A 26,970-nucleotide genomic window follows, 5' to 3' on the forward strand; every position below is an offset into this window, starting at 1 on the left:
ATATGGTTTGTTTGATATTGAAAATGAGCAATATCGGTTCATTACTTTACCTTAACTGTGGCGAATCTTGTATACTCTTCACTAAATTATACTTTAAAATAAAAATTTTATATATTTATATATAAAAAAAACAAGTAAGAGAGCTATATTCAGCCGAATTTTATATACCCTTCACCAAATTATAATTCAAAATACAGAATTTAAATATTTATACCCTACACCACCATAGTGGGGAGGGTATTATGCGTTTGTGCAGATGTTTGTAACGCCCAAAAATATTAGTCTAACACCCACCTTAAAGTATACCGACAACTTTTACAAAGTTGTTTTTTTAATTTTTTGGAAAAAAAAAATTTCGAATTGTTATTTTAAACTTCTTTGTTTCAAATTTAAAAAAAAAAAATTTTAATTTTAAAAGCAAATTTTTTGTTTTTTAATTTTTTTTTTGGTGAAAATTTTTTTCGAATTTTTATTTTAAAATTCTTTTTTTAAATTTTAAAAACAATTTTTTTGTTTTTTCCGATTTTGACACATTGTAGGTCCAACTAGAGATGCTAATCGGGACTGATTTTTGAAAATCCCGGGGTTCGGGATTTGGTAAAAAATACCGACATCCCGACCCGGGGTTTCGGGATTTTCGGGAAATCTAAAATCCCGAAAATTATAAGAAAGAAAACGTCTTTACAATTGAAAGAAAATTTTTTATTTAGCAATTCATTTATATTAGACACTAAAACGCATAAAATACTTGCATGAGTACATTATATAAGAAGAAATAACAATAAATACATTAGGATGTGTCGATTTTTTTCCCGAAAAATCGTATAGCAGAAAATTCTAAGAAATTTTTTCCCAAGAAACCATAGGTCTAAAGTCAAATCCTATCTTGCGAATTTCGTCTTTTATCCAATGATATTTCAGTATTTATTTTTTTTAATAGTGTTTTTATTGGATAAAATACGAAATGTGTAAGTGAGGATTTGATTTTAGACCAATGGTTTCTTGAGAAAACTTTCTTATGCCCAGTTTTTGACTTGTTATTTAAATACTTATTTAGTTAATTTTTACTTAAAATTAAGTTGTATTTAAATATATTTTGAGTTTTTCAGTGCTACATAATTTGTCTTATTTAATTAAGATAAAAGTATGGTAGCACTACTAAATATCAAAAATTTATCGATAGTTTTGCTTAAAACAGCTGTTCAACAAAAACAAAAATTGATACATTTTGTCCAATAAGAAATAAATGTTTATTAAACAATAAAATTATTGGTAGGAAAATGCACAAAAGAAGCTCCAATTGCCCCGCATCGGAATTGTAGTTTTTGCAAGCCGCTGTTTTTAGCAAGACGCTGTTGTTTGGTTTTTTTTCACTACAATAGAGTGAAAAAAACCAAACAACAAAATTCAACTGTCAAAAACATATGGTAGTTTATGAAACTTTAATAAAATTTAAATGGCCAAAGTTGGCCATTTAAGTATCATTTAAAAAAGCACTGAGAAACTCATTTTCGTATTTAAATATAATTTAAATATAATTCATATTTAAATACGAAGTCAAAAACTGGCTCTTAGAATTTTCCGTAGATTGCGTTTCTGTTATACGATTTCTTACTTTTTGATCGACCATACAAATCGACCCAGCCTAATGTACATACTGGTAAAAACAGTACTTAATCTTTTAGCAATCGAAATATTTTCATTTTGTTCGAGCTCCTCATCTGAAATAAAATCAATTTCATTTGAAGAGGATTTAAATTGAGTTTTGTTAGACAACTTACAAAAAAAGGTGAAGAATTGATTTTCTAGAGCCCCACTCAAGGAAAACCAAAAATACCGTTTTCCTTTATTAACTGTATTGTAGCAGGAGTTGTGCTTAACAACTCAATTTGTGATATTTAGGCATGTAGAATGTCAAAATGCATGAAAAAGGCACACAAAAATGACAATTTCACCTATATATTTATGAAAAACGGGATTTGGAAAATCCCGAAAACCCCGGAATTTTCGGGAACGGGATTCCTCGTTTGGCTTCTCTAGGTCCATCTTACTATGGTCTTATATACGTCGTTGCAAAGGTCTTTGAAATATCTATCAGCAGATATCCATATTGTCTATATTAATGACTTAGTAATCTATATATACAGTGACGGACATTACAATAGAATCACTATCAATATTTCATTTAAAACTAGGAGCAATCATAAGGATTGTGTTGTGGACTGACGAAACGATCATTAATTTAATTGGTAGTGATGATAAGACATGGGTTAGACGTCCAAAAAATGGCATAAACCAAAAACGTTTAAACATGGTTGGGGAAATATTATTATATGGGGATGCTTTTCTTGGTATTGCGTTGGTCCAATTTATTGGATTAAAGAAAATATGGATAAGCACTTGTATGTAAATATTTTGGAGAATGTTATAAAGCCACATGCAGAATGGAATATGCCCTTAGAATGGCTCTTCCAGCAAGATAATGACCCAAAGCACACATCAGGTCTTGCCAAAAAATGGTTTTTATATAAAAAATTCATGTTATGGAATGGCCGTCTCAATAACCAGACTTAAATCCTATGGAAAATAGTAAAAGACAAACTCGGACCTGAAAAATTGAAAAACAAGGAAGAACTTTGGCAGAAAATTCAGGAAATATGGTAAGCAATTTCCCGATCTACATGCGAAAGTTTGTTAAATTCAATCCCGAAAAGATTTGATGCTGTTATTAGAAATAATTGATATGCAACAAAATATTAAGAAAACAACGAATTCTTATGATGATTTTTTATTTTAAATCATTTTAAGACTGATTGATTCTATTTGAATGTCGCATATTTTATTTAGTCTTTTAGATTTGACATCGTTTTTAACATAAGAATGTGTTATTTTTTTATTTTATTTTTTTCTATTTATTGTTTACGTTATGAGCATTAATATATAATGAACAAATTTTAAATTTTGAAATGAAATTTTGTAGTTTTACCGCTTTAATCGAATTCATATGTAGTGATTCTATTGTATTGTCCGTCACTGTAGGTAAAAAATCTAGGTTGTCCTGGATTTTTTCTCATATCTCAGCCATTTGTGGAGCGATTTTGCTGATTTTAAATAGGAAACTTTTCGAAAGCTTGTCTAGCAGGTCGACTCCGCTATCTATAAGGATCCAGAATATATATACTATATAGGGTCGGAAAATTATATTGTGGAAATTACAAACGGAATGACAAACTTATATATACCCTTCTCACGAAGGTGAAGGGTATAAATATTTTTAAATTTATTAGCGAAAAAAATTGTATGGCAAAAATGTTTTTTTTTAATTTTTAAAAAAAAAAAATGTTTCTTTTTAATTTTTTTTTTGTGAGAAAATGCTGGGTAAAAAATATTTTTCCCGATTTCGACCAACTTACTTCGACCTTATATATGCCGTTTTAAAAAATGGTGTTCAAAAGTGCTCGAATCTTATATCGTAAACAATTTGTTCAATATGAGCTATTAATGGTATTTTGATTAATCGACACTTACTTTGATGTATATTTTCTGGTGTCATTAAATTAAACAGCTCAAATGTGATTATAATTATTTTTCAATTTTAAAATTAAATATGAGAAAACTTAAAATTGTTTGTGTTTAGGGTCTATTTTATTCCACCTGGTCGACCAGCATACATTTTATTTTCCCCGTAATTCGTCAATGCAGCTGGCACTAAAGCTCCTGTATAAGGAATATTTTCATTTATTTGGCATTTATGGAACATTCATCTTTCTAAATGCAATCCAGCATATGTACTTATGATTTTTTATTTAAGTTTTTTTTCCTGTTGTTACTTTTTGCGGTTACATTTCAGTTTCCGTTTTGGCAATCATGTATTTCTCTTGTTAAAAAAAAGAAAAAAATTTCATATTTATGTTTTTCTTTATGGCTAAAAGATTTATGTATTGCATCATTTATAAATAGACATGATGTACTCGTATAGAAGCTAAAAAAAAATAAAAAAAAATAACTGAAGAAAATTATCATATTCAAAGAAAACATCATCAGACTTTTGTAGCAAACTTGCAGACCGGCAGACAGACAGACAGATAGACAGACAATTACATGCATGCAATAGTTAAATGAAAATTTCATAGTTTGTTTTTATGATTGTTGCAGATACTTTGTTGGCGGAAGTCTATGAGGCACATTTACGCGGTCCGGGTTTTGTGATGGAACCGCCGGGTCGTGTTGAATTTTCAAATTCCTCTGGCGGCTGGCTAGATTGCTCAGCCTCGGGCAGTCCTCAGCCGACCATTGACTGGGTGCATGCAGACGGTACGGCTGTAACGGAAATTCATGGTGTTCGTCGAGTGCTACGCAATGGTACATTGGTGCTTTTGCCATTTCCTGCAGCCGCATATCATCAAGATGTACACAACACAATATACCGTTGTGTTGCCAGCAATGGTGTTGGCCGCATTGTATCCAGAGACGTGCAAGTCAGAGCCGGTAAGTAATTAAACAAATAATTCTATTAAAACGAAATATATAAGCAAAAAAAAAACTGTGATTATTTGCTTGTATTTAAAATAAAGTTAAATAAATTAAATGGCATTAAATTGTTGTTATGGTTTCTGCTAATTAAATTTTCTATTGCATATTTTTTTTATTTATTTGTGGTTGCCACACAAAGACACATACCCACAGTAATATGTATTTACAGCATTTTGTTTTTTGTTTTTTTTTTATAATAATTTTCTACATACAATATTGTTTTTATATTTTCCATTTATTTTGTTGTTTTTGATTGGTGTGTTTTTTTTCCAGTCGTGGCACAAGCTTATAAAGTTGATGTGGAAGTTTTATCTGCATCTCGTGGTTGCACAGCCATTTTACGTTGTGTAGTGCCAACGTTTGTTAAGGAATTGGTTCGAGTGGTCTCATGGGTTCATGAACCTGCTATCTACATATATCCATCACTACAAGGCGGTAAGTGTATTCACAGATTCATTCATTCATTCATGCACTCACTCACTCATACACATAAACATAAACACTTATAAATACTGAATGTACATGGATGCAGACATTTATACATTAGCATGACCCTGTTTGTATAGAGGCAAACTAAGGTGCCGATATTCCCAACTAAAATGAAAGTTTAGTTTGTTTAGGGAGTCAATTTTTAAAAATTTTTGTACTGGAGCCAGTATTTGGTCAGCTGGAGGATTAAAGGATAAAACAGTCCTTTTTAAAGTCTTTATGATTTTTTTTACAAAGGAAACACAGAAACTACTGATAATATGTGCAAGGGCTGTAATAGGCATTTTAAATTTTCCTGCAAGTTCGAAAATATTCGAGCTTTGCAAAAAAATTTTTTTGTTTTTAATTTTAACATTCAAATAATTAGTTTAAATGAATACGCTATAAACCTCACACAAATTCACAAATTCAATTTTATTTGAAATATTTTCTCTCCGATCTGTTCATGACGCAAGCATTTCAGTTAATATTTATTTGACATGTTTGTTTTTTGATAAACATTTTTAATTTCATTGTTTAATTGTGCGATAAATGAAAAAAATGTGGTTATTATATATTTGGACTTAAAAATGTATGATTTTTTTCAAATATTTAGCTCTTATTTTGAAATATTTGTACAATATATGATGTAAATTTATTCAAATTTATTGGCTACTTTTAGCAAGGAACTTTTCTCAATTTTCTGGCAACATATTGAATCCGAAGCCAAAAGAACTTTTCATCTTTGTAGGCCAAGAATGAGTCAAGCCAATCTAGTTATTCGGAATTCAAGCGTATCCCAGAGAGAGCGTTTTATGTGGTGGTCTGGTCAGATTTCATCAGCTTATAATAGATAGACCCTTTGAAATACAGACCATTAACTTAAAGGCATGGATATTTATTTTTGGTGTCGATTAGGCTGGCTGGCCATTTCTTATATTTTTATGTCTATCTTTTATATTGAAATATTTATACAATATAAATTTACTAAAAGTATTGGCCATTGTCAGCTATAACTTTTTCCCAACTTTCTGGCAACATATGGATTCTCAAGCCAGAAGAACTGCCCATCTTTTGAGGCCAAGAACGAATCAAGCCAATATCGGATACTCTATTCCAAAGTGAAGCGTATCCCAGAGAGAGCTTTCTGCATCGATCGAAAAAAAATGGTAGTCTGACTGGCCACAACCACAACTATAAAGCGGGTGATTCAGAACTTCACAACTACTCCATTGTAAATAGTTTTTAACAGGTATTGCAACATGTGGCCGAGCGTTTTCATGATGAAATATTACAGTTTCATGACTGACCGCATATTCTAGACGATTTTTAGACAATTATCGCGAATCAGTTGCGTTCGGTACAGGTTCCCTATGATGGCCTGGTAGCTCATAATTGATATGAACCTTTTGTCCCACCAAATACAGAACATTGCCTAAGCGCCATGGATATTTGGCTTTGGTGTCGATTCCACTGGTTAGCCGGGCTTCACATACGATCTCTCTTACGCTTCGTATTATTGTAATGATTCGCAAGTAATGGTTCGGTGAAAACATTATTATTTTATATCGATCAAGCATCACTTCGGACATGCAAAATCGTCTTTTAATGTCTCTCGGCTTCAATTGGTATGGTACCCAATTTCTCTGCTGCCCGCAAATGTTTTGAAATTGTTGATTGAGTAGATTCCAATGATTTTGCAAGCTCTTGTTGAGTTTGACAACAATTTTCATGGAGTACTGTCTCCAATTCTGGGTCATCAAACTATTTTGGCTGGCATGAGCGATCTTTGTCTTCCGTGTCAAAACCATCTCTCGCACATTGAAACCGATCGAACTCATTCACCATAAACTTCTGTGACTAATCGGTGTGCTTAAGCTGACGCCCATTTCCGAAAATCACTTTAACCAGTATAAATCTCTTAATTATGGTATTCCAACAAAATTTAACACAAATAAGTTATGTAATGATCGGTCCATAATTAATCATAGCTCCGATATAAGGGCCTGTTCCGAAAATCATTTTAACGAGAATAGGTTTCTTAAAAATATTGGTCTTAAAATAAACACAAATAAGTCTCATATATACAGAAGATATGCCACCTAATTTTATGGCAATTGGTCCATAAATAGTCATAGTCTGCTTTTACACAGGGCAAGTTTACTTGAAGCAAGTATCGTCGATTCCCTTTTAAACTTGCTCGTCTGTTTACACACAGCAAGTCTGTGAGCAATTTTGTATGTCAAAACCTAATAGACGCCATATTGAAAATGAGAAAACAAAAGAAATTTGAAGAGACTTGCCAGTACAAGCAAGTGTGTACCCCTCTTCTTTATTCTTGCCTCTCTCTCCTATAAACTCTAGACTTGCGCAAGAAAAATTGCCCTGTGTAAAAGCAGACATAGCTCCAATACAAATTTTAAAAGAAAACAGTTTTTCTCGGTGTAGGGTATCATATGGTCGGACTTGACCGACTATAATTTCTTACTTGTTTCAAATTGAAGAAGTAAAGCAAAACTTCCCGCATATGACACTTTGTTATCGCAAAATTCGACATATTCGAAAGAAAGAAAACTAAGTGAGAATAAACTACTGATATGTATCCTACAATATGACATTTAAGTTAATAAAACAAAACCCGCGTTCATAAGATACGCCATCTATTGTAAATCAATACATTGCATTAATATTTTAAAAGGATTTCGTGCATATGGCACGAAGGTCATTCTGGAGAAGGGAATTCTTGAAGAAGGACATTTTTCGAACATTGCTGGCCGTATATCACGAATAGCACGATCACTGTTGGCCTCCAAAGCGTCAATTGTTACTATTTTATCAACATGAATCAGTGGCTTCACGTAACCCGACAAGAAATAATCGAGATGTGTTAACTCGCACTACCTTAGAGTCCATTTTTCGAAATGAAGTTATCGCTAAATTAAGCGCCATCCTTGCCCTGATCAGTGTTTTCCATATTCTCAAACAAAAAATTAATAGACATGGTACGGTAGCGATCGCCATTGACCTGCTTCACGTGTAAACCTCTCCACACGGTTCATTTTTCTGGATATAATATATTTTATAAGGTCTGTTCTGGATTGGTCTCACTCCGCATCAATTTTGTTTGTTTACAAACCGGTTGATGAACACAATTTTAGATTAACTTGAAGTTAAACTTATGTTAAATTTAAATTTTATTGAAAAATTGTAACTGTAATTATAATCTAGACCGCCATAGGGGAAGGGTGTAATGAGTCTGTGCTGATGTTTGTAACGATCAAAAACATAAAATTTTTGCAAAAAATTACAAAAGTTCTAATATTTTTCGACATACGCGATAACTTCAGATATGTATGTCATTGAATGCGATGCCAGTATTTCATATGATTTCTTTCCTTAAAAAAGGACCTTTTTATCATTTGATCCAGCTCACAAAATATTGACACCAGGACAAAAATTTAGAGAAGCGTTATCTCAGAATGAACAAAACTTTCATTTCAGTTAGGAACCTCCACAAAATTTTGTGGGACGACCCTAATGTTCGTTTGTATGTATATGAGATTTTGTGCAGTGGTATTCACATTGCTTGCATTTATAGTTGTATGTACGTGTATATAAAAAGACACGTACTTGCATTATTTTTTTCGCTCTTTAGTTCTCTGTGTGTGTAAATTCGTTATGATGCCTTGCCTGTGACGTACTTGAAAATTGCGGGGGGAAAAAGGAGTGACAGAGAGTGAGAGATGAAAAGGAAAATGATGCAAAAAAAAATATAGAAAACTACAAAGTTAAATGTACAATGCTACATAAATACAATAAAACTAGAAAAATTCACGTTTTTCTTTTCAATGTGCACACACACTTAATTTCTTTGCTCAAATGAAAATTTATTCTATTAAATATAAATACAGTGTTGTAAATTTTAATATTATTTTAAAGCATATGGTTGCTGTAGTAACGATTTAATTTTATTAATTCATCTTAGTTTATGTAATAAACTCAGGAATCTAAGAAACTAAAGTTGTATCAATGCACTATGGCCGAAAAACCCCAAGTAGCGGAAAAAACTATATCCCGACCAAATTTGGTCAGTCTTCTAATGTCAAAATATTTTATTTGATTAAAAATGGGCGGCCCACGCCTAATTTTTTTGTAGTGAGCCGCCCATTAGGCTGATTTTCGAAAAAAAACTATATTTACTAAAACACTTCATTTATAATTTGGTAGATATATTTCTATAAACCTTAGAAAAAATTATGAAAGTCATATCAGTTTTTTTTGTGGCGCTCCACAGTGGGCAGAATCAAAATTTTTTGGAAATAAATCTGGCATTTCTAAACGGCGGATGCGTTCGGGATAAAGTCTAAGAGATAATTGAGAGAAATACAAATAATCATAAAATTATCATATTTGTATTATTTTCTTTATTTCCATATTTGTACCAAGTTACCAACTCTACAAAACATTGTAAATCAGAGGTATTCTCTACTTGTATTCTAACAGGGTGGTAAAACATTTTAGTTTCTGAAAGCATACAGTGACCGACAAAAGTCTACATACGACTATTATTTTTGTAACTCGCGGACTTCTAAACCATAATAAGTAAAAGTAATGATGCAGTTTTTTTTCAAATGCATTTTTAGCAATATAACAAAAAATATCGCTAAATTTATAATTAATTTAACTTTTATTCACAAAAAGTTAAAATAATATGTCGACAAAAGTCTACATACGATAAACATTTTTCAGCGAATAAAAATGTTCATTAAATTCAATATTTCGTTGGGCTACCACGGGCATCTACAAGCGTCTGGTCATCGAAGCAACTAAATTTTCCAGTTCTGGGGACGTAATATTTTGCCATTCTCCTTTAAGATTGGTATCAACCGGTGCTCTCAAATTTTGTTCCAAAATGAATTTGTACTGATAACGATCCATATTACCCTCAATAATCACAAACTTCCCACTCCAGAAGCAGCGACAGTACCCCAAACCATCACACTGCCAACACCATGCTTAACTGTAGCGAGTAAGTTTTTCGGATCCATTGCTGTATTTGTTTTGCGCCATACTTTATCTCTCCCATCACTTCCAAATATGTTATACTTCAACTCATCATTCCAGAATTCCGTGTCCTTTTCAAAGTGCTTTTGGGAGAATTCCAAACGAAGTTCGCTAATCTACGAGGATTTCTGCTTTAATTACCATTATTATTTAATTGTGGTATTTACTTTTGAGTTTTTGTTGACTTCTTTTAAAATGAAGATTACATCTCTACGATGTAGTTTCTTTGGGCGACCACTTCGCAGCTTATTTTTAACTCTACCAGTGTTTTCAAAGTTACTGAATATTGTTTGAACTGTAGACTTAATAAATTGCAAGCTTATTTGTTAGTATTAAAAAAACCAGGACATGCTGTGGTCGTATGTAGACTTTTGTCAATGTTTTTTATACCCTACACCACCATAGTGGGGAGGGTATTATGCGTTTGTGCAGATGTTTGTAACGCCCAAAAATATTAAAGTATACCGATCGACTTAGAATCACTTTCTGAGTCGATTAAGCGATGTCCGTCCGTCCGTCTGGTTGGCTGGCTGGCTGGCTGTCCATGTAAACCTTGTGCGCAGAGTACAGGTTGCAATTTTGAAGATATTTCGATCAAATTTGGTACATATTATTTTTTCGGCTCAAGGACCAAGCCTATTGAAACTGGCTGAAATCGGTCCACTATTTCACCTAGCCCCCATACGAATGTCCTCCCGAAATTGGACTTTATCGGTCATAAATGTTTAATTTATATATGTATCTCCACAAATTCCTCTCGAAATAAGTTTTATATACACAAAATTTGTGTCACCAAATTTTGTTACGATCGGTCCATAATTAGTCATAGCTCCCATATAGACCCGCTTCCGAAAATCACTTTAACGTGCTTAAATCGCTTAAAAATGTTGGTAAACACACAAAATTCAACATAGTTAACTTTAATATAGACATAAATCACATGACCTAATTTCATGGTGATCGGTCCATAATTGGTCATAGCCCCCATATAACCCCACTTCCGAAAATCACTCAAAAATATAAATTATTGAAATTTTAAAAGAAAAATTTTTTTGCTCTTTTACTTAGTGTAGGGTATTATATGGTCGGGTTTGACCGACCATACTTTCTTACTTGTTTTGTATTGTTTTTTTATGAATAATTTTGCAAGTTTACATTGCAACAACATTTATTTTGGTGCATAGCAATAAAAAAGATTTCAAACAAAACTGCATTATTATTTTTTTATTTACCGGGTTTTCTCTATTAAAGTGGCAAAAATTATGTCGACCACTGTATGTTTTCTTGTACAATTAATTTTTTACATTCAATTAATATTTTTAATAGTTTTATTCATAAATAATTAAGTGAAACATTATTGCTGTGTGTTTTATACTTAAGTTTAAACACGACAACATTTATAGCTAGAAAGTTTTAATGCAAAATGCACCAATTCCATAGAACAATTTTCCTGAATTCCAAAATTACACTCTAAAAAATGCATGTAAATCGACTACTATAAAATAAGTAAGTTTTCATGTAAAATTGCACAATATGCGTAAGTTTAAGCACAATTGGGGTATTCACACGGTCTAATATTTGGTCATATTGTCATAAGGTCCTAATATATTATGATATTTTAAACTAACTTTTGTTGTGTTTCAAACAAAAAAGTTCTAAACTAATAAGACTATTTGAACTATGTTTATTGTTTTGTCATAAAATAATACTTTTTTTGTTTAAAACACAACAACAACTATTATAATATATTAGGACATTATGACAATATGACTAATAGCAGACTCCAAATATGTTTATCAAAATCAATTACATACTTTTTTCAGCAAAAATACAAACAAAATGTTGTATTTTAATTTGTTTGTAATATAATAGGCATTTTATGTTTAAAATTACATATATTGTGCATAAATTGAAGTTTTACATATACAGGTGTAAAAATAATTCAAACATTTAATATAAAAATTTTCAACATTTTATTTCTAAAAAAAAAAGCATTTGTTATCAAAAAAAAATATTTGAATTTACACACAGCATGTATTTTTACACTAATTATAAAAGGAGAAAAGTTTCCTACTATTAATGTAGGCAATTTACATGAAAATTTATTAGAGTGTAACATTTAAACTATTTGTAACACAATATATGTGTTAATTTGAAAATAATTGTCATTTTTAATGTCCAACTTTTAGCTGGAAATGGTGTTACAAATGTGAAAAAGTTTCTGTTATGTAAAATTTAAAATAAATTCTAGTTTTAGTATATTATTAACCATGCAATTGACTTCATTAACAGTAATAAAAATCTTATATTTTATATTGCCAACAATTGTAGCCAGTGTCAAGGAACAGCACAACGATGTCTCAGACATAATCCAGCAAATCAATCGAGAAGGCGAATTGGACTTAAACATCTTAATAAACTATGATCAAAGGATAAATACTACTGAAACATTTCTAAAAGCATCCCAAAATGAGCAACTAAACAAAATAATTGTAACCGATACTCAATACAATGTAACAGCTCTATATAAAAAGTTTACAGACCAGATTCTTACAGTGGCTTGGATAAATGAGCAGAATTTAAATAACACCTTTAAAACAATGGATGAATTACTGTGGACTCTACATTTTAAGGATATATTGCTGATATATCAAGGAGCTAAAAATAATTTTAAAAATTTATTCCAACTATGTTGGAACAATGGTTTCATTTCAGTATTATTATGGTGTGATAAACAATTATACACCTATCATCCCTATCCTCAAATTAAGGTAGTTCCACTAAACAGTGTGGCCGAATTCCAGATTAAAACTCATTTGCATAATTTCCAAGGTTATGAAATGGTTGTACTCGATATAATGTATCCACCGCTATGCTTCAGCTACCATAATAAGCAAGGTAAATTGTTGCGTGTGGGCTACTTTTACAAGTGGATAGAAATATTTCTAAAGCATCATAATGCCACGATAAGATATGTGTTCTATGACATATGGCAGTCTAATGCTAGTGCGGCTACTATGAACAAGTTTTTGGAGGAAAGTAAATTCAGTTTTGCGACAGCGGATCTGACCAGAAGAAATGAATTTGCCGCGAGTCTTACATTAATATTTACCAAGATTCAATTGCTAGTGCCCAGCAGTCAAGAAATTGCTAACAATTTGTATCTAATCAAGCCTTTTAATATATACCTATGGATTTACATCATTCTATGTGGTTTCCTGTTCCTAATTCTAATGGTTTCAATTAATTTATTGTTTGCTATGCAACTTAATATGGCTCATTCCTTGTTGCAAACCATCAAAATCATACTCTTTCTCGAGGTCTCTTTAAAGCCGCAACGCTCTCTATTAAGTTTTTACTTATGTTTATTGATTCTATTCACTGGTTTGTTTTTCACCAATTTCTATAGCTGTAGTCTCTCCAGTTTGCTAGCCTCCAAAGTTTATGAACCCGAATTACAGCAGCTAGAGGACATCAAACGTAATAATTTATTAGTTTTTCAACATATATCAGCAGCAAATGCTACTCTAAAACTGAATATACCACAATATCTAAAGCAGCGCATTTACAGCGGCAATAATACCGAGTTTAATATTAAACGTCAATCACTTGACATGTCGTACATGTATACGGGTCAAGAGAATTTACTCGATTTCATTTTGTCGCAACAGCAGTTCATGAAGAAACCAAAAGCTAGAAAACTTAAAGAACCTTTAAACTACAAATCATTATTTGTCACTCTGCCTCATCGTTCTCCCGTAATAGATCAATTTAATCGTTATTTGTTATATATTCGCGAAAATGGAATTTTGGAGAAAATAATGCGAGAAACTAACTGGCATGGTATTTTGAGTGGTAATTTGAAAATACTTGTCGATGATCAGGTTGAAAAATCACTAACAATTAAACATTTCCAATATGGTTTTCTAATGTGGATTTGTGGTTTGATATGTGCTTTTATGTGGTTTTTAATTGAATGTTTTTATGGGAATATTATGAGTTTGATGGCAAAAGTTATTAATAAAATTGTTAAGTGATCAAAATGGTAATAAGGGAAAATAGAAGTGTAATATGTAATAAATTTAATAAAAAACTTTAGCTAAATACTTAAATTTTGTTTTATTCAATTTTAAACTCGAGACAGCTACTTAAGGTAGGCTCACACAAGGCAAATATTTGCTCAAAAAAGCGTAGCCACTTTTTTAGCACAAATTTTTTTGACGTGTGTACTCTTACAAGTGTTTTGTAAGATCAAACAGCATCGAATAAAATAAAACTCAAATAAGTTTTTGAAATAAATAAAAGAATTCAAATGTATATTATTTAGTGGTTACGTCTTTTTCGTCAAATATTTGTCATGTGTGACACTAACTTTACTCTTTTCACATCTTCTGATCCGCACAAACTACCACCATAAGTGGTGTGTTTAAGCGGCACTTTTTTTTAATTACAGGAGTAAAACAAAACTTCCCGCGTATGACGCTTGCTGGGTATACAATTCGGCATTTTCGAAGCAAAAAAAAAAATTTTTTTTTCAATACCTAAGTGAGAATAAATGACTGATATGTCATTTATTCAGCTCAGTAGTTTCGGAGTTATAAAAACAAATTGAAGCCACAAATATATTTTTTACGTGGAAATAACAAATTTAATTGTTTTAAAAAAATCATGAAAAATCGAAAACGGCAGGAATTGTTCAGATTTATTGCTTTATCGCAAAGTCACATGTAATAGGAACAAAATGAGATATCGACCATAAAAATCGTTGGATTATTTTCGAGTTTATTCACAACAAGTAAGAGAGCTATATTCGGCTGTGCCGAATCTTATATACCCTTCACCAAATTATACTTAAAAATATTTTTTTTTTTAAATTTTTATTGAAACAAAATCCAAAATTTTTTTTTAATGTTTTAAAATTTTTTTAAATTTTTTTTTTTTAAATTTCTTTAATTAATTTTTTTGGAAAAAGAATTTAAAAAAAAAAATGTTTGATGAAAAAAAAATTCGGGTTAAAAAATATTTTTTTCCGATTTTGACCCATTGTATGTCCAACTTACTATGGTCTTATATACGTCGTTGCAAAGGTCTTTGAAATATCTATCATTAGATATCCATGTTGTCTATATTAATGACTTAGTGATCCAGATATAGGTCAAAAATAGGTCAAAAATCGAGGTTGTCCTAGTTTTTTCCTTATATCTCAGCCATTTGTGGACCGATTTTCGCGATTTTAAATAGCATCCGAGCCGGAAGAATTTCGGAGATATTTATGTATGAATCGTGTATGTAAGTTATTTGGGGGCTTCGGAAAGTTGATTTCAACACACAGACGGTTAGACGGACATGGCTATATCGATTCCGCTATCTATAACGATTCAGAATATATATACTTTATGGGGTCGCAAATGAAAAATGTGAAAATTACAAACGGAATGACAAACTTATATATACCCTTGCCACTCATGGTGAAGGGTATAATTAAGTGAATTCACTCATTTTCAGAAAATTGTATGTGCTTATAAGCGTGTACTTTGAGTGTACATTTTATATGTGTTTTGTTTTTGCAAAAATTTGTGTTATATAAAACAAAACACATGTAAAATTTACATGTACAATTTAATATCGGATTAACCCTTTTTGAGTTATCATAAGTTGTGTGGAGAAACGTCTAAAAACATGCACAATTTTACAAAAAAATTTAAAAAAAAACTTCTCCATAGAATTTAAAATTTGGACCATGTTTGTACTACTGGAACCACAATGCATCAAAATTGTATAGTGGTTTAAAAAGCCTCTAAAATTTTTTCGATTTTGTTGCCCTGTTATGTTATAATATAAGGTTAGCGTTGAGTGAAAAAGTTCCAAATTCTCTTTTCACAAATTTTACAAGAGACAAAAAACTTTCTAAAATCATTGGTATGAAATGTTTTTAAATTCTGCCAATGCTGTTTTATTACTTATTTGGTGTGATTTTTAATGATCATAGTTTAGAGGAAGTGCGTTGGTGAATTATAGGCCTTTTTTTGTAACTTAGTATATTTTCTATGACTCAATTGTTTTTTAAGGGCCTTAGCTCAATTTCTTATAACCCTTTTTTATTTTTATTCGTTTTATCTCAGTTATTTGACTAAAAAGATGATAATAAATTTCAAAATTATCAAATATTTCCTTAAAAAAAAATTTATGATTTACGTTTTTTTGCTTGAAATTTAATGAATAAACCAATAACCCAGTGCAACAGTACAAAAAGGATACCAAATTATAGTAAAACCCTTTAGTCAGTTTGGCGATTATAGTGAAAATATTTTTTATATTGGCCTCCAAACATTCTGAAAAACAGTGGGTCCTCAAAATAAGATGTTATCATTTTTATCACAGCTAATTCAGACTTATCTATCGCAATAATATAGCTAAGAGACCACCAAACTAGTTTTGTTTACATTTTTTGACAAAAAATAGCTTTTTTGTGAAAAAAAAATATTGAAAAAAATTTTAGAATAACTGACAGGGAATCTTAATTTTTCACTAACAATATTTGTATATTCGGAAAAGCTGAACAACTCTAGTGAATCTGAACGTGTCTAGGCTCTCTAAATAGCACATATTCTTACATCTGTAGGTTATCTCTTTTAGTTCAAAAGATATTTAGGTTTAATTTTTGTTTTTTAATTTTGCTCAATATTTTTCTCGTTTTTGTAGCTATGACGAAGGATCGAATTATTTTTTTAAATATCACGTATATTTGCGATAAAATTCTAAAGAAAACAAAACAAAACTAGAAAGAGAACTGAATACAAAATAAATTAAAATTTGGCTCATTTAAGCGGACACTGTCCCCCCAGCCCTATCCAAACTTGTTCTTGGACGCACAGTGGGTGATCTCCGTGGTATCTTGGGAATATACACAATTTTATTGTTAAAACAAGTAAGAAAGTATGGTCGGTCAAGCCCGACCATATAATACCCTACACTAAGTAAAAGAGCAAAAAAAAAATTTCTTTTAAAATTTCAATAATTTATATTTTTGAGTGATTTTCGGAAGTGGGGTTATATGGGGGCTATGACCAATTATGAACCGATCATCATGAAATTAGGTCGTGTGATTTATGTCTATATTAAAGTTAACTATGTTGAATTTTGTGTGTTTACCAACATTTTTAAGCGATTTATGCACGTTAAAGTGATTTTCGGAAGCGGGTCTATATGGGAGTTATGACTAATTATGGACCGAACGTAACAAAATTTGGTGACATGAATTTTGTGTATATAAAACTTATTTGGAATTTTGTGTATACAAAACTTATTTAGAGCGGAGTTTGTGGAGATACATATATAAATTAAACATTTATGACCAATAAAGTCCAATTTCGGGAGGACATTTGTATGGGGGCTAGGTGAAATAATTAACCGGTTTCAGCCAGTTTCAATAGGCTTGATCCTTGGGCCGAAAAAATAATATGTACCAAATTTGATCGAAATCTCTTCAAAATTGCGACCTGTACTCTGCGCACAAAGTTTACATGGACAGCCAGCCAGCCAGCCGACCAGACGGACGGACGAACGGACATCGCTTAATCGACTCACAAAGTGATTCTAAGTCGATCGGTATACTTTAAAGTGGGTGTTAGACTAATATTTTTGGGCGTTACAAACAATTGCAATTTTTAAGATATTTCGATCAAATTTGGTACATATTATTTTTTCGGCTCAAGGACCAAGCCTATTGAAACTGGTTGAAATCGGTCCACTATTTCACCTAGCCCCCATACAAATGTCCTCACGAAATTGGACTTTATCGGTCATAAATGTTTAATTTATATATGTATCTTCACAAACTCCGCTCTAAATAAGTTTTGTATACACAAAATTCATGTCACTTGTTACGATCGGTCCATAATTCGTCATAGCTCCCATATAGACCCGCTTCCGAAAATCACTTTAACGTGATTAAATCACTTAAAAATGTTGGTATATACATTAAATTCAACATAAATAACTTTCATATAGACATAAATCACACGACCTAATTTTATGGTGATCGGTCCATAATTGGTCATAGCCCCCATATAAGGCCCACTTCCAAAAATCACTCAAAAATATAAATTATTGAAATTTTAAAAGAAAAATTTTTTTTGCTCTTTTACTTAGTGTAGGCTATTATATGGTCGGGCTTGACCACCATACTTTCTTACTTGTTTTATAATAATTTCATTAAACCACGTGGTCGGCTAATGTGGTATAGCTAAAGAATTTCAAGCAAATAATATGCCAAAGAAATGTGAAGTATGAAAATGGGCAGCAGAAGATTTGAAGAACGCTATCTGAGCTATTAGAAACAAAAAATGGAAATTTTTTTCGCATCAGTCATTCAATGTCTCCTACGAAGCGAAGAATGTATTGAAGAGCTTCTGGTAAGCTTGGTCAGCCACCAACTTTAACCGCATCCATTAAAGATGATTTAAATAAAACGCAACTCATTTACAAATTAAAATACTATGTATCGGTTATGCGGTTTGGTATATAATATTAAAAGAACATGGTGTACCACATTACCCGCCAGTTTTTTCAATGGCTTGTTTATGGGTGTTTTCTCTTCTTCCCAAATTTCTCTGAAACTTGAACTTAAAAGACTTTTTTATTTTCATGGATGTAAACCTAACACTTGTAGTAAAACACCAGCTGAAAACTGTTCCAATCGAATTGAGATTCTAAAAATTATAGTTAAATAAAAAATAGGTATACCACATTACCCGAACTTACTCTATAGCATTTTGTATTTAATTTTCAATTTACATAAAAAGTGGACTTAGCATGTTTGTACACTAAGCTAACGATATGTACACATATATAAGTACATATATATAAAATTATTTACTTTTATATATGCCTAAATATACATGTATGTAAGTATGTATAATGGTTTACCATATACAATCTAAGTACATATTTTATTTGCCAGTATTTTCTTTGTATTCGTTACTGTAATGTCTTCTTTATTTTATGAGATTAGTAAACTGGAGTTCATACATAATTAACATTGTCCTTTGGGCTGTTTCTGTTCTAAATAAACAAAGTGTTTACTAGGGTAGTCGAATTATTCGATTTTTCTCTTGTTCGAATAAAACGAATAATTCGAATAAGAGATTTTAACTTGTTCGAATAATTCGATCACACGCTTAAAATTAATCGAATTATTCGAATAATTTAATTATTTTTAAAAAAGTAAAGAATGAAGTTTTGATGTCGGTTTTTTAATATTTTATTATTAAAGAGAAACAAAAAATAACATTAAAGTTAATAATTCAAGTATTGATAATGTTAAAAAACATTCGAAAACAAAGTCCAGCATTAAATTTTCAACAGAAATATTCTGATCAGATTAACTCCCGAACAATCTACAAAACAATTGACAAGCAAACCCATTAGTTTCCGTTTTGGAGCTATGCTTTAAAAAATTTGAGTTAGTTGGACATGATCCTGAATTCAAATACAATATAAACCTATTAAGAATTTTTTTATGTCGTTCATTAATTCGGGTTGTAAATTGAGCAACTAATTCATTAGCAAATTAATTATTCACAATAAATGGAATCTGTCCAAAGTTTGATATCTGTCAGTGAACATGGCTAATTTGAAGTCAGGGAGTGCATGATTGACGCATTTACAAATACGCAAAAAGTTTATTACCATGTTAGACAAAGATATTCAACGATGGTAAAAATCATGTATAAGACGAACTCCATGCTTTTCTTGCAGCAAAACGTTAGTTTACAATATTTGTGTTTATCATTCGATTTATTAAATATTTTGCAACACCTACGTACGCAGTTAAAAACATCACTTATATAAATATATTTTAAGATCATGGCCTTTGTCTATTTCAACGTTATCATTATAAATGTCATCCTCAATATCACTTTCGACGACCGTTTCAAAATCACAATCTCCATCACATTCAACTCGACTTTAATCTAAGTTAAAATTTTGATTATTAATTGCGATTCTTCTAATATTTCGCCAGCTAAATAACAAATATTTTATTCCGTACCATTTATTTTCATTGGTTCAAGTCCTAAGATACAAATTTTGATAGATTTCTTTTTAGAATTGTAACTTCTTGCATTAATATTTATAAATTTATAGAAGGAGCTATCGGAACACTCATCTACAGTGATCGAAAGTTCCTTTGTCTTTAGTTATTTGTCGAATTTCAGAAACAATACAATTTTTGTGAGTCATTATTACTTACTTAAATTTGAAATTGTGAAAAATTTTAAGTAATTTAATAAATTTAAATATATATGAACTCTTATTCGTTTTATTCGATTATTCTACATAAAATTGTTCGAATTATTCGTTATTCGAAAATGGCCATTTTTAAATTGTTCGAATAATTATTCGTAAGAAATTATTCGATTAATCGAACGATCATTAGTCGAATGAATACCCTAGTGTTTACCAATACATTAAATCTTATATACATACAACTGCAACTTACTAAACATGTACAATACTGATGCCCACACATCCTTACTACTTACATATGTATTTATTTACATCCCCAAACTAATATACTTTGCACACTATTTGAATTACATATTTAAATTTAAATTTTTACAATTATCTTTTTATTATTTATTGCAAAAATATTGTATTATTATATAAATATTTGTGAATGTAATAGTATGTTTTTCTAATTATTTTGAATCTTCAATTTCAGATGGTAAATTTCATTTATTACCCACCGGTGAATTACTTATTCATAATCTACAAGAAAGTGATGAATCCCAATCGTTTCGGTGTCGAAGTATGCATCGATTAACACGTCAAGTTGTTGTTAGTTCACCCACAAGACTGAGAATAAATTGTAAGTTGAAATCTCTAAATCTTTACTCTACTGCTATAACTATTTTAATGTTTGTGTTAGGTTATCTTATGCACTTATTCTTATGTGAATAAAATGCATTTAAATGGGTACGTGCTGGCATACAAATATATTATGCAGATTATGTATGTTTTCAATCCATTAGAAATAGTTTTTTTTTTGTAATATAAAATTATACTAGTAATGATATCACATATATCTGTGTTTAATCATATATACCGTTTACCAGGTTTAAAACTTGTTTATGGCAAATTTCATCATGATATTAATTAATATAAGAATGTTCAAGTCATTTTCTGAGGGGAGTCTTGTATGTGGACTTAGGACAAACTGCTGCACGATATTTGTGACTGTTCAAACAGTATTCGAGGGGAACAATTTTATGAGGTCTAGGATAAATCAAGAGCTGATATTGCCCATTGTCAATACCAAACAAACCTTATCAGCAGAGTACACTTATGTGGAAAATATCAGCTAGCGACCTCGTTTCGTTTGATGCCCATCGTATTTTCCAGACATGTCTGGATTTAGAAAACATTTTTTTTGATATACAGTATTGGCCATAACTAAAGCACTCCCTCAATAGATTTTTTCAAAACATAATTTTTTTGATAAAAAATGATTTTTTGAATTCTGATTTGTATATATTTTATTAACTTATATTATTAATATTCATATAACATTCATTTAGTAAAAGATAATTTAATGAACAATTAATTTAAAATGATAAATCATATAAAAACACAAAACGCAACGGACAAAACAAAAGCACCCCCCTTATAAGATGTTTAAAAATTTGACTACGTTACGGTATATTTGCATTGTGAATTGACGGGACTGACAACGAATGGATTTAAAAATTCCAGAAGATAAAAATAAAGGAAGGCGTAGTGTGTATAATTTAAGTTTTATACAGTTTACTGTAATGAAAACAATGGCATGGAAAAAGTACTCCAGTGAATTTAAAATTAAAGTTATTGAAGACTGGAAGACGGGTTTATCACGACATGAATTGAGTAAATAATTTTCAATTAACAGATCAGTTTTTTTCAGGCTCATTTCAAAGTTTTTGCAGACTGGTCGCATATCAACTGTACATTCTGGAGGATGTCCGCGAAAAAAAACACGATATTATGATTCCTTGGTCAAAAGAGCAATTCAAAAGTATCCTATAGCATAATCTAGTCAAGTATGAACAACTTTAAGATTATGCGTTAGCGAAAGAACAATCCGCTGAAGAGTAGTAGAAGTCGGATTATTCAGTTGACGACCAGCAAAAAAACCCATTATATCAGCTAAGAACAAGAAAGCTAGACCGGAATTTGCCAAAGCGCACATCGACTGGAGTGTCCAAAAGTGGAAGACAGTACTGTTCACTGATTAATCCAAATACAACTTAAAAAGTTCCGATGGAATAAGGAGTGTACGCAGACCAAAAGGAGAAAGACTGAATCCTAAGTATAGCAAAGGAACAACTAAACATGGAGCAGGCAATGTAATGGTCTGGGGTGTCTTTTCTGGTCAAGAATTTCGGCCAATTCATAAAATTAATGGGATTATGCATCATTTCATGCACCGCGATATAATGAAAGATGTAATGTTGCCTTATGCCAGTGAAGAGATGCCACTTAAAGGGAGCTTCCAACAGGATAAAGATCCTCCAAAATTTGTAAGACTTGGCTACAGAGCAATAAAATTCAAGTTATTCATTGGACTCCTCAATCTCTCAATATCAATCCTATTGAGAACTTGAGGGATATTGTTAATATGAAAATAAAACGTGAAAATTGCCGAAATAATGTTTGGAAATTTTCACGATTTATTCCAAGCCGTTAAAATAGCCTAGGAAGGAATATTGCAAGACAAGATAAAAAACTTAATAATTTCTATGCCTAAGTGATGTTCTTGTGTCATCCAATGCAAAGGATTTGCAACAAAATAGTAATTAAAATGATTGTTATATTATATCCATCAAGGCGTGCTTTAGTTTTGTCCGTTTCATTTTCTACCTTAAAATATTTTTTGATTTTATGTTACCACTTATGGAAAGGTTAACTTTAAAAGTATTTGTTTATCAATAATAAACATATTAACAAATAAAAATAATACATAATCGAAATTTAAAATTTTGTTTTTATAAAAGAAAATATAATATGAAAAAAAATCCCTGAGGGGGTGCTTTAGTTATGGCCGATACTGTATATCCCACTCCTATCCCACTACGAGACCAAAAAGCTGTTAAAGGAATAGACCTAAGCTTTCTTTTGAGCAAAGAAAATAAATTAAGAAATTAACTCAAGACATACAAAACATTTATTTTGATATATATCCCACTTGTATCCCACTAAGCGACAAAAAGCGTCTTAAATGAATGGAACTAAGCTTTCTTTTGAGCAAAAACAAAATTTAAAAAAGGTCCCATTTTGAAAAAAAATTTAGATTTGGCAAAAAAAGTCAAAAATTACAAAAAGTTACAAAATATTTATTTTGATAGATATCGAACTCGCATCCCACTAAGCGATCAAAAAGTTCTTCAAGGAAAAGACTTAAGCTTTCTTTGATGCAAAAAAATAAAAAAGTTCCATTTTTAAAAAAAAAGTCAAAAAAGTTCTTGATTTTGCAAAAAAAGTAAAAATTTTATCAAACTCGCATCCCACTAAGCGACCAAATAGATCTTCAAGGAAAATATCTAAGCTTTATTTTAAGAAAAAAAGGGACCATTTTGAAAAAAAAGATTTCGGAAAAAAATTATTAAAAATTTTGTTATGTTTTTTAAATTTTTTTTTCGTAAGATAGCTACACTGGTACATATTCCTATTAACGCACAATGCTGTTTTTTGAAAAAAAAATTAAAAATTAAACAAGCACATATTTAGGGGGCTACAAATTTGTTTATTAAATTAGTTAAGACTTCACTTAAAATATTGTTTACAAAAAAATTCATTTGTACTTCATTTATTTCGATTAATTATTTAATTTATGTGCCAATGTAGCATTATTAATAATGTGTGGATGATCCTTTGTTATGGATTGTTTCAAAAATACGGTATGGCATTGCTTCTGGGAGGAGATTGATTTTTTAAGCAGATCGGAATCAATTTCCTCCCAGACTTGTTTAATTTTTAGTTTCAGCTCTATCACAGTCATTATACTTTCATTCTGGACATTATTTGCATAAACTTTACGGGCCATGTATCCCCACAAGTTCTCCATTGGGTATAAGTCCGGACTACAAGCCGGCCAGTCTAACAGAGGAATGCTATGTTCACTAAACCAAGATTTCGATTGCTTAGAAACATAGACTGCAGCATTATCTTGTTGGAATATGCAATCTTCATCCATTTTTTCATCCATAAATGAGAGAAGAGCATTTACAGTTCGTTATAAATCGCACTATTCATTTTTGTCGGAACAAAACATATTTTTGACTTGCCAACTGCAGAAAACGCTGCCCAAATCATAATACTGCCACTACCGAAATTACGTTTTGACATCCGAACATCGTTTGATCTCAAATCTTGCCAATAGCATGAGTATGAGTCAGGACCGTCTACATTAAATTTTTTTTCGTCAGAGAAAATTACTTTTTTCCACTCATTTGTCCATTTCATATATTTTCTTGCGAATTTTAGACGATTTTCTTTATGGTGCTTTTTATGCATTGGTTTATATTTCGGCTTTTTCCATTTTATGTTTTCATCGTTTCGTAAAATGGGTGCAACGTGTTTGGAAGTCACTGGAAGATTCAATTTATTGTTTTATTTGTGTGGAATTCCCTTTGTAGGTTTGCGCACTCCATAATTTTGACCTTTATTCAAGAAATTTCGCACCACACTTTCCGAACGATCGATTTTACGTCCAATTTCTCTATTGGAACATCCTTGGTCTTGAAAAAAAAATAATTTTAATATTTTCTTGATCGGACAAAAAAGTTCCCTTGGGCATCTTTAAAAGTGATGAAATTTATTGATTCAAATAGAAAAAGTTGCAGTAAATTGATATGTTACTATTAGGAATGTACTTTTGGTTGAAAAAAAAAACTAAAATAACAAAAATACAGAACAAAATTAAGTGCGTTTATAGGAATATGCACCAGTGTATCTAAACTATTTGGGACACATTTTGCTATAAGTAACATGCATGTGAAAAAACACATGTTTGGCCAAAATGTAAAATTTTGACGTGCTGAGAACTAACCTTGGTGCAAATTTCATACCGATCGAAAGACATCGATTTCAAAAATTGGTTCACTTGACATGAAATCCTCCTTATATAATCATAGAAATTTCATGATTTACCAAGAATCCTTAATATTTTGTTGCAAAATAATTTTAGCTTAACTACTATATTGAATTAAAACATAAATATCCCAGCAAAAACTTTACTTACTTAGTAAGCCAGCAAGTAATATTGCAGCCATGGCATAACTACTTATTATTTGACTGAAACACTACTTACCTTTGTTCGAGATTTTTAAAAAAATCAGTGGTCAAGCTTACAAATGTACTTGCATTCAGCACCGGTATAAGTAGTTAAAAAAAAAATCAGAAAAAATAGGCAAAACAATGTGTGCGAATCGAACAGTCACATTATTTGCTTGTGTTTGATAGTCAAGCTGCTGACTCACTGCTCCATGTACGAGTTATTTTATTGTAAGTTAATAATAGTTTTAACATCAACATATAAATGAATATGATATGAACAAAAAAATTAATGGCTTTGACTGGTGGCGAACCGGTGCAGTGAAATAAGGCCATAGGTAATAAGGCCATATGGCCTTATTGCACATTGCGTTGAGAAATAAGACCATATGGCTTTATTACCACCGAGGGAGTGAAATAAAGTCATATTGAATTAATGGTCAAAGTGGAAATAAAGCCATATCAGTGTAAAATAGTTTGTTATAATTACAAACATATGTATAGTTATTTTCTCGTGACAGGCGACAAAAAAAATATTTTATAATCATTTGCAGGAAAGGCTTCATTTAGCGAAGCCGCCTGCCGCGTTCCATGTAGGAGAAAGCCCCTAAGAGCGGCCGCAGGCCGCCAATAAAAAAAACCTTTTCCTGCGAAACCGAATAGTTGCAAGCCATACTACTGAGTGCAAAAACACTTGTCTTCGCAAATAAAGTTCTTCTGCATGGCGGCCTGCGGCCGCTCTTAGGGACTTTCTCCTCCATGGAACGTGGCAGGCGGCTTCGCTAAATAAAGCCTTTCTTGTAAATAAATTATTAAAAAATACTTTTTTTTTGGAGTGGATGTTCCTTAATTTTTGATTGAACTTTCTTTTTTTGTCAAATTAAATAAATCATTTAAGCAAACCAAAAATTGTCTAAGATGCAATAATGCCATAATGGCTTTATTTCACTACCTCGGTGGTAATAAAGCCATATGGTCTTATTTCTCAACGCAATGTGCAATAAGGCCATATGGCCTTATTACCTATGGCCTTATTTCACGGCACCTGGCGAACCACTAACATTCCGTTTTCCAGTCAAACACACTAGATAGCTGTGCTAAATGCAAAAGATCATTACCAACCTGTATAAAAATAAGTACCTATTCTAGTAAATAAAATAATGTGCTGGGTAACCACCACTCATTACAAAAGAATGCATGTGGTAACTAGTTGCCATTACAAAAATTCACAAAATGTTTGCTGGGTATGCTTCTCCTATAAAGTTTGTTGTTATGTGCTTGATATTTTTTTCGCTGTTACGGCTCAATATAATTGATTTTATTCTCACCGTTCATCAACTATTTCTATTAACTAAAAAATTAATTGAAATTGTTCTATAATTCTCTATTATTTTTCATAATACATATATTAACAATAATTTTTCATTACTTTCCAGCTCATCGTGGTATCATCTCACCAAGTGTTGTTGAGCATACGGCACATGTGCAAGTGTCACAAGATGAGGGAGCTGTTTTACTATGTGTGGCCCAGGGTTGTCCATCTCCTGAATATAGGTAAGTTAAGTCAAAATATTTGGGGGATTCAAACGTTCTCCT

At 31.2% G+C, this 26,970-nt stretch overlaps 1 protein-coding gene across 1 annotated transcript in view; it reads left to right on the forward strand.

Moving 5' to 3' along the window:
- Positions 1-26,970, forward strand: part of Dscam2 (Down syndrome cell adhesion molecule 2) — a 168,392-nt gene that overhangs the window by 13,131 nt on the left and 128,291 nt on the right. The window contains exons 2-5 of the mRNA XM_065503597.1: positions 4,156-4,488; positions 4,807-4,968; positions 20,789-20,935; positions 26,811-26,928. Coding sequence (XP_065359669.1) covers positions 4,156-4,488; positions 4,807-4,968; positions 20,789-20,935; positions 26,811-26,928 — 760 coding nt within the window. The remainder of the gene's footprint in view (positions 1-4,155; positions 4,489-4,806; positions 4,969-20,788; positions 20,936-26,810; positions 26,929-26,970) is intronic.

Source organism: Calliphora vicina, chromosome 3 (assembly GCF_958450345.1).
Source record: "Calliphora vicina chromosome 3, idCalVici1.1, whole genome shotgun sequence".
NCBI lineage: Eukaryota > Metazoa > Arthropoda > Insecta > Diptera > Calliphoridae > Calliphora > Calliphora vicina.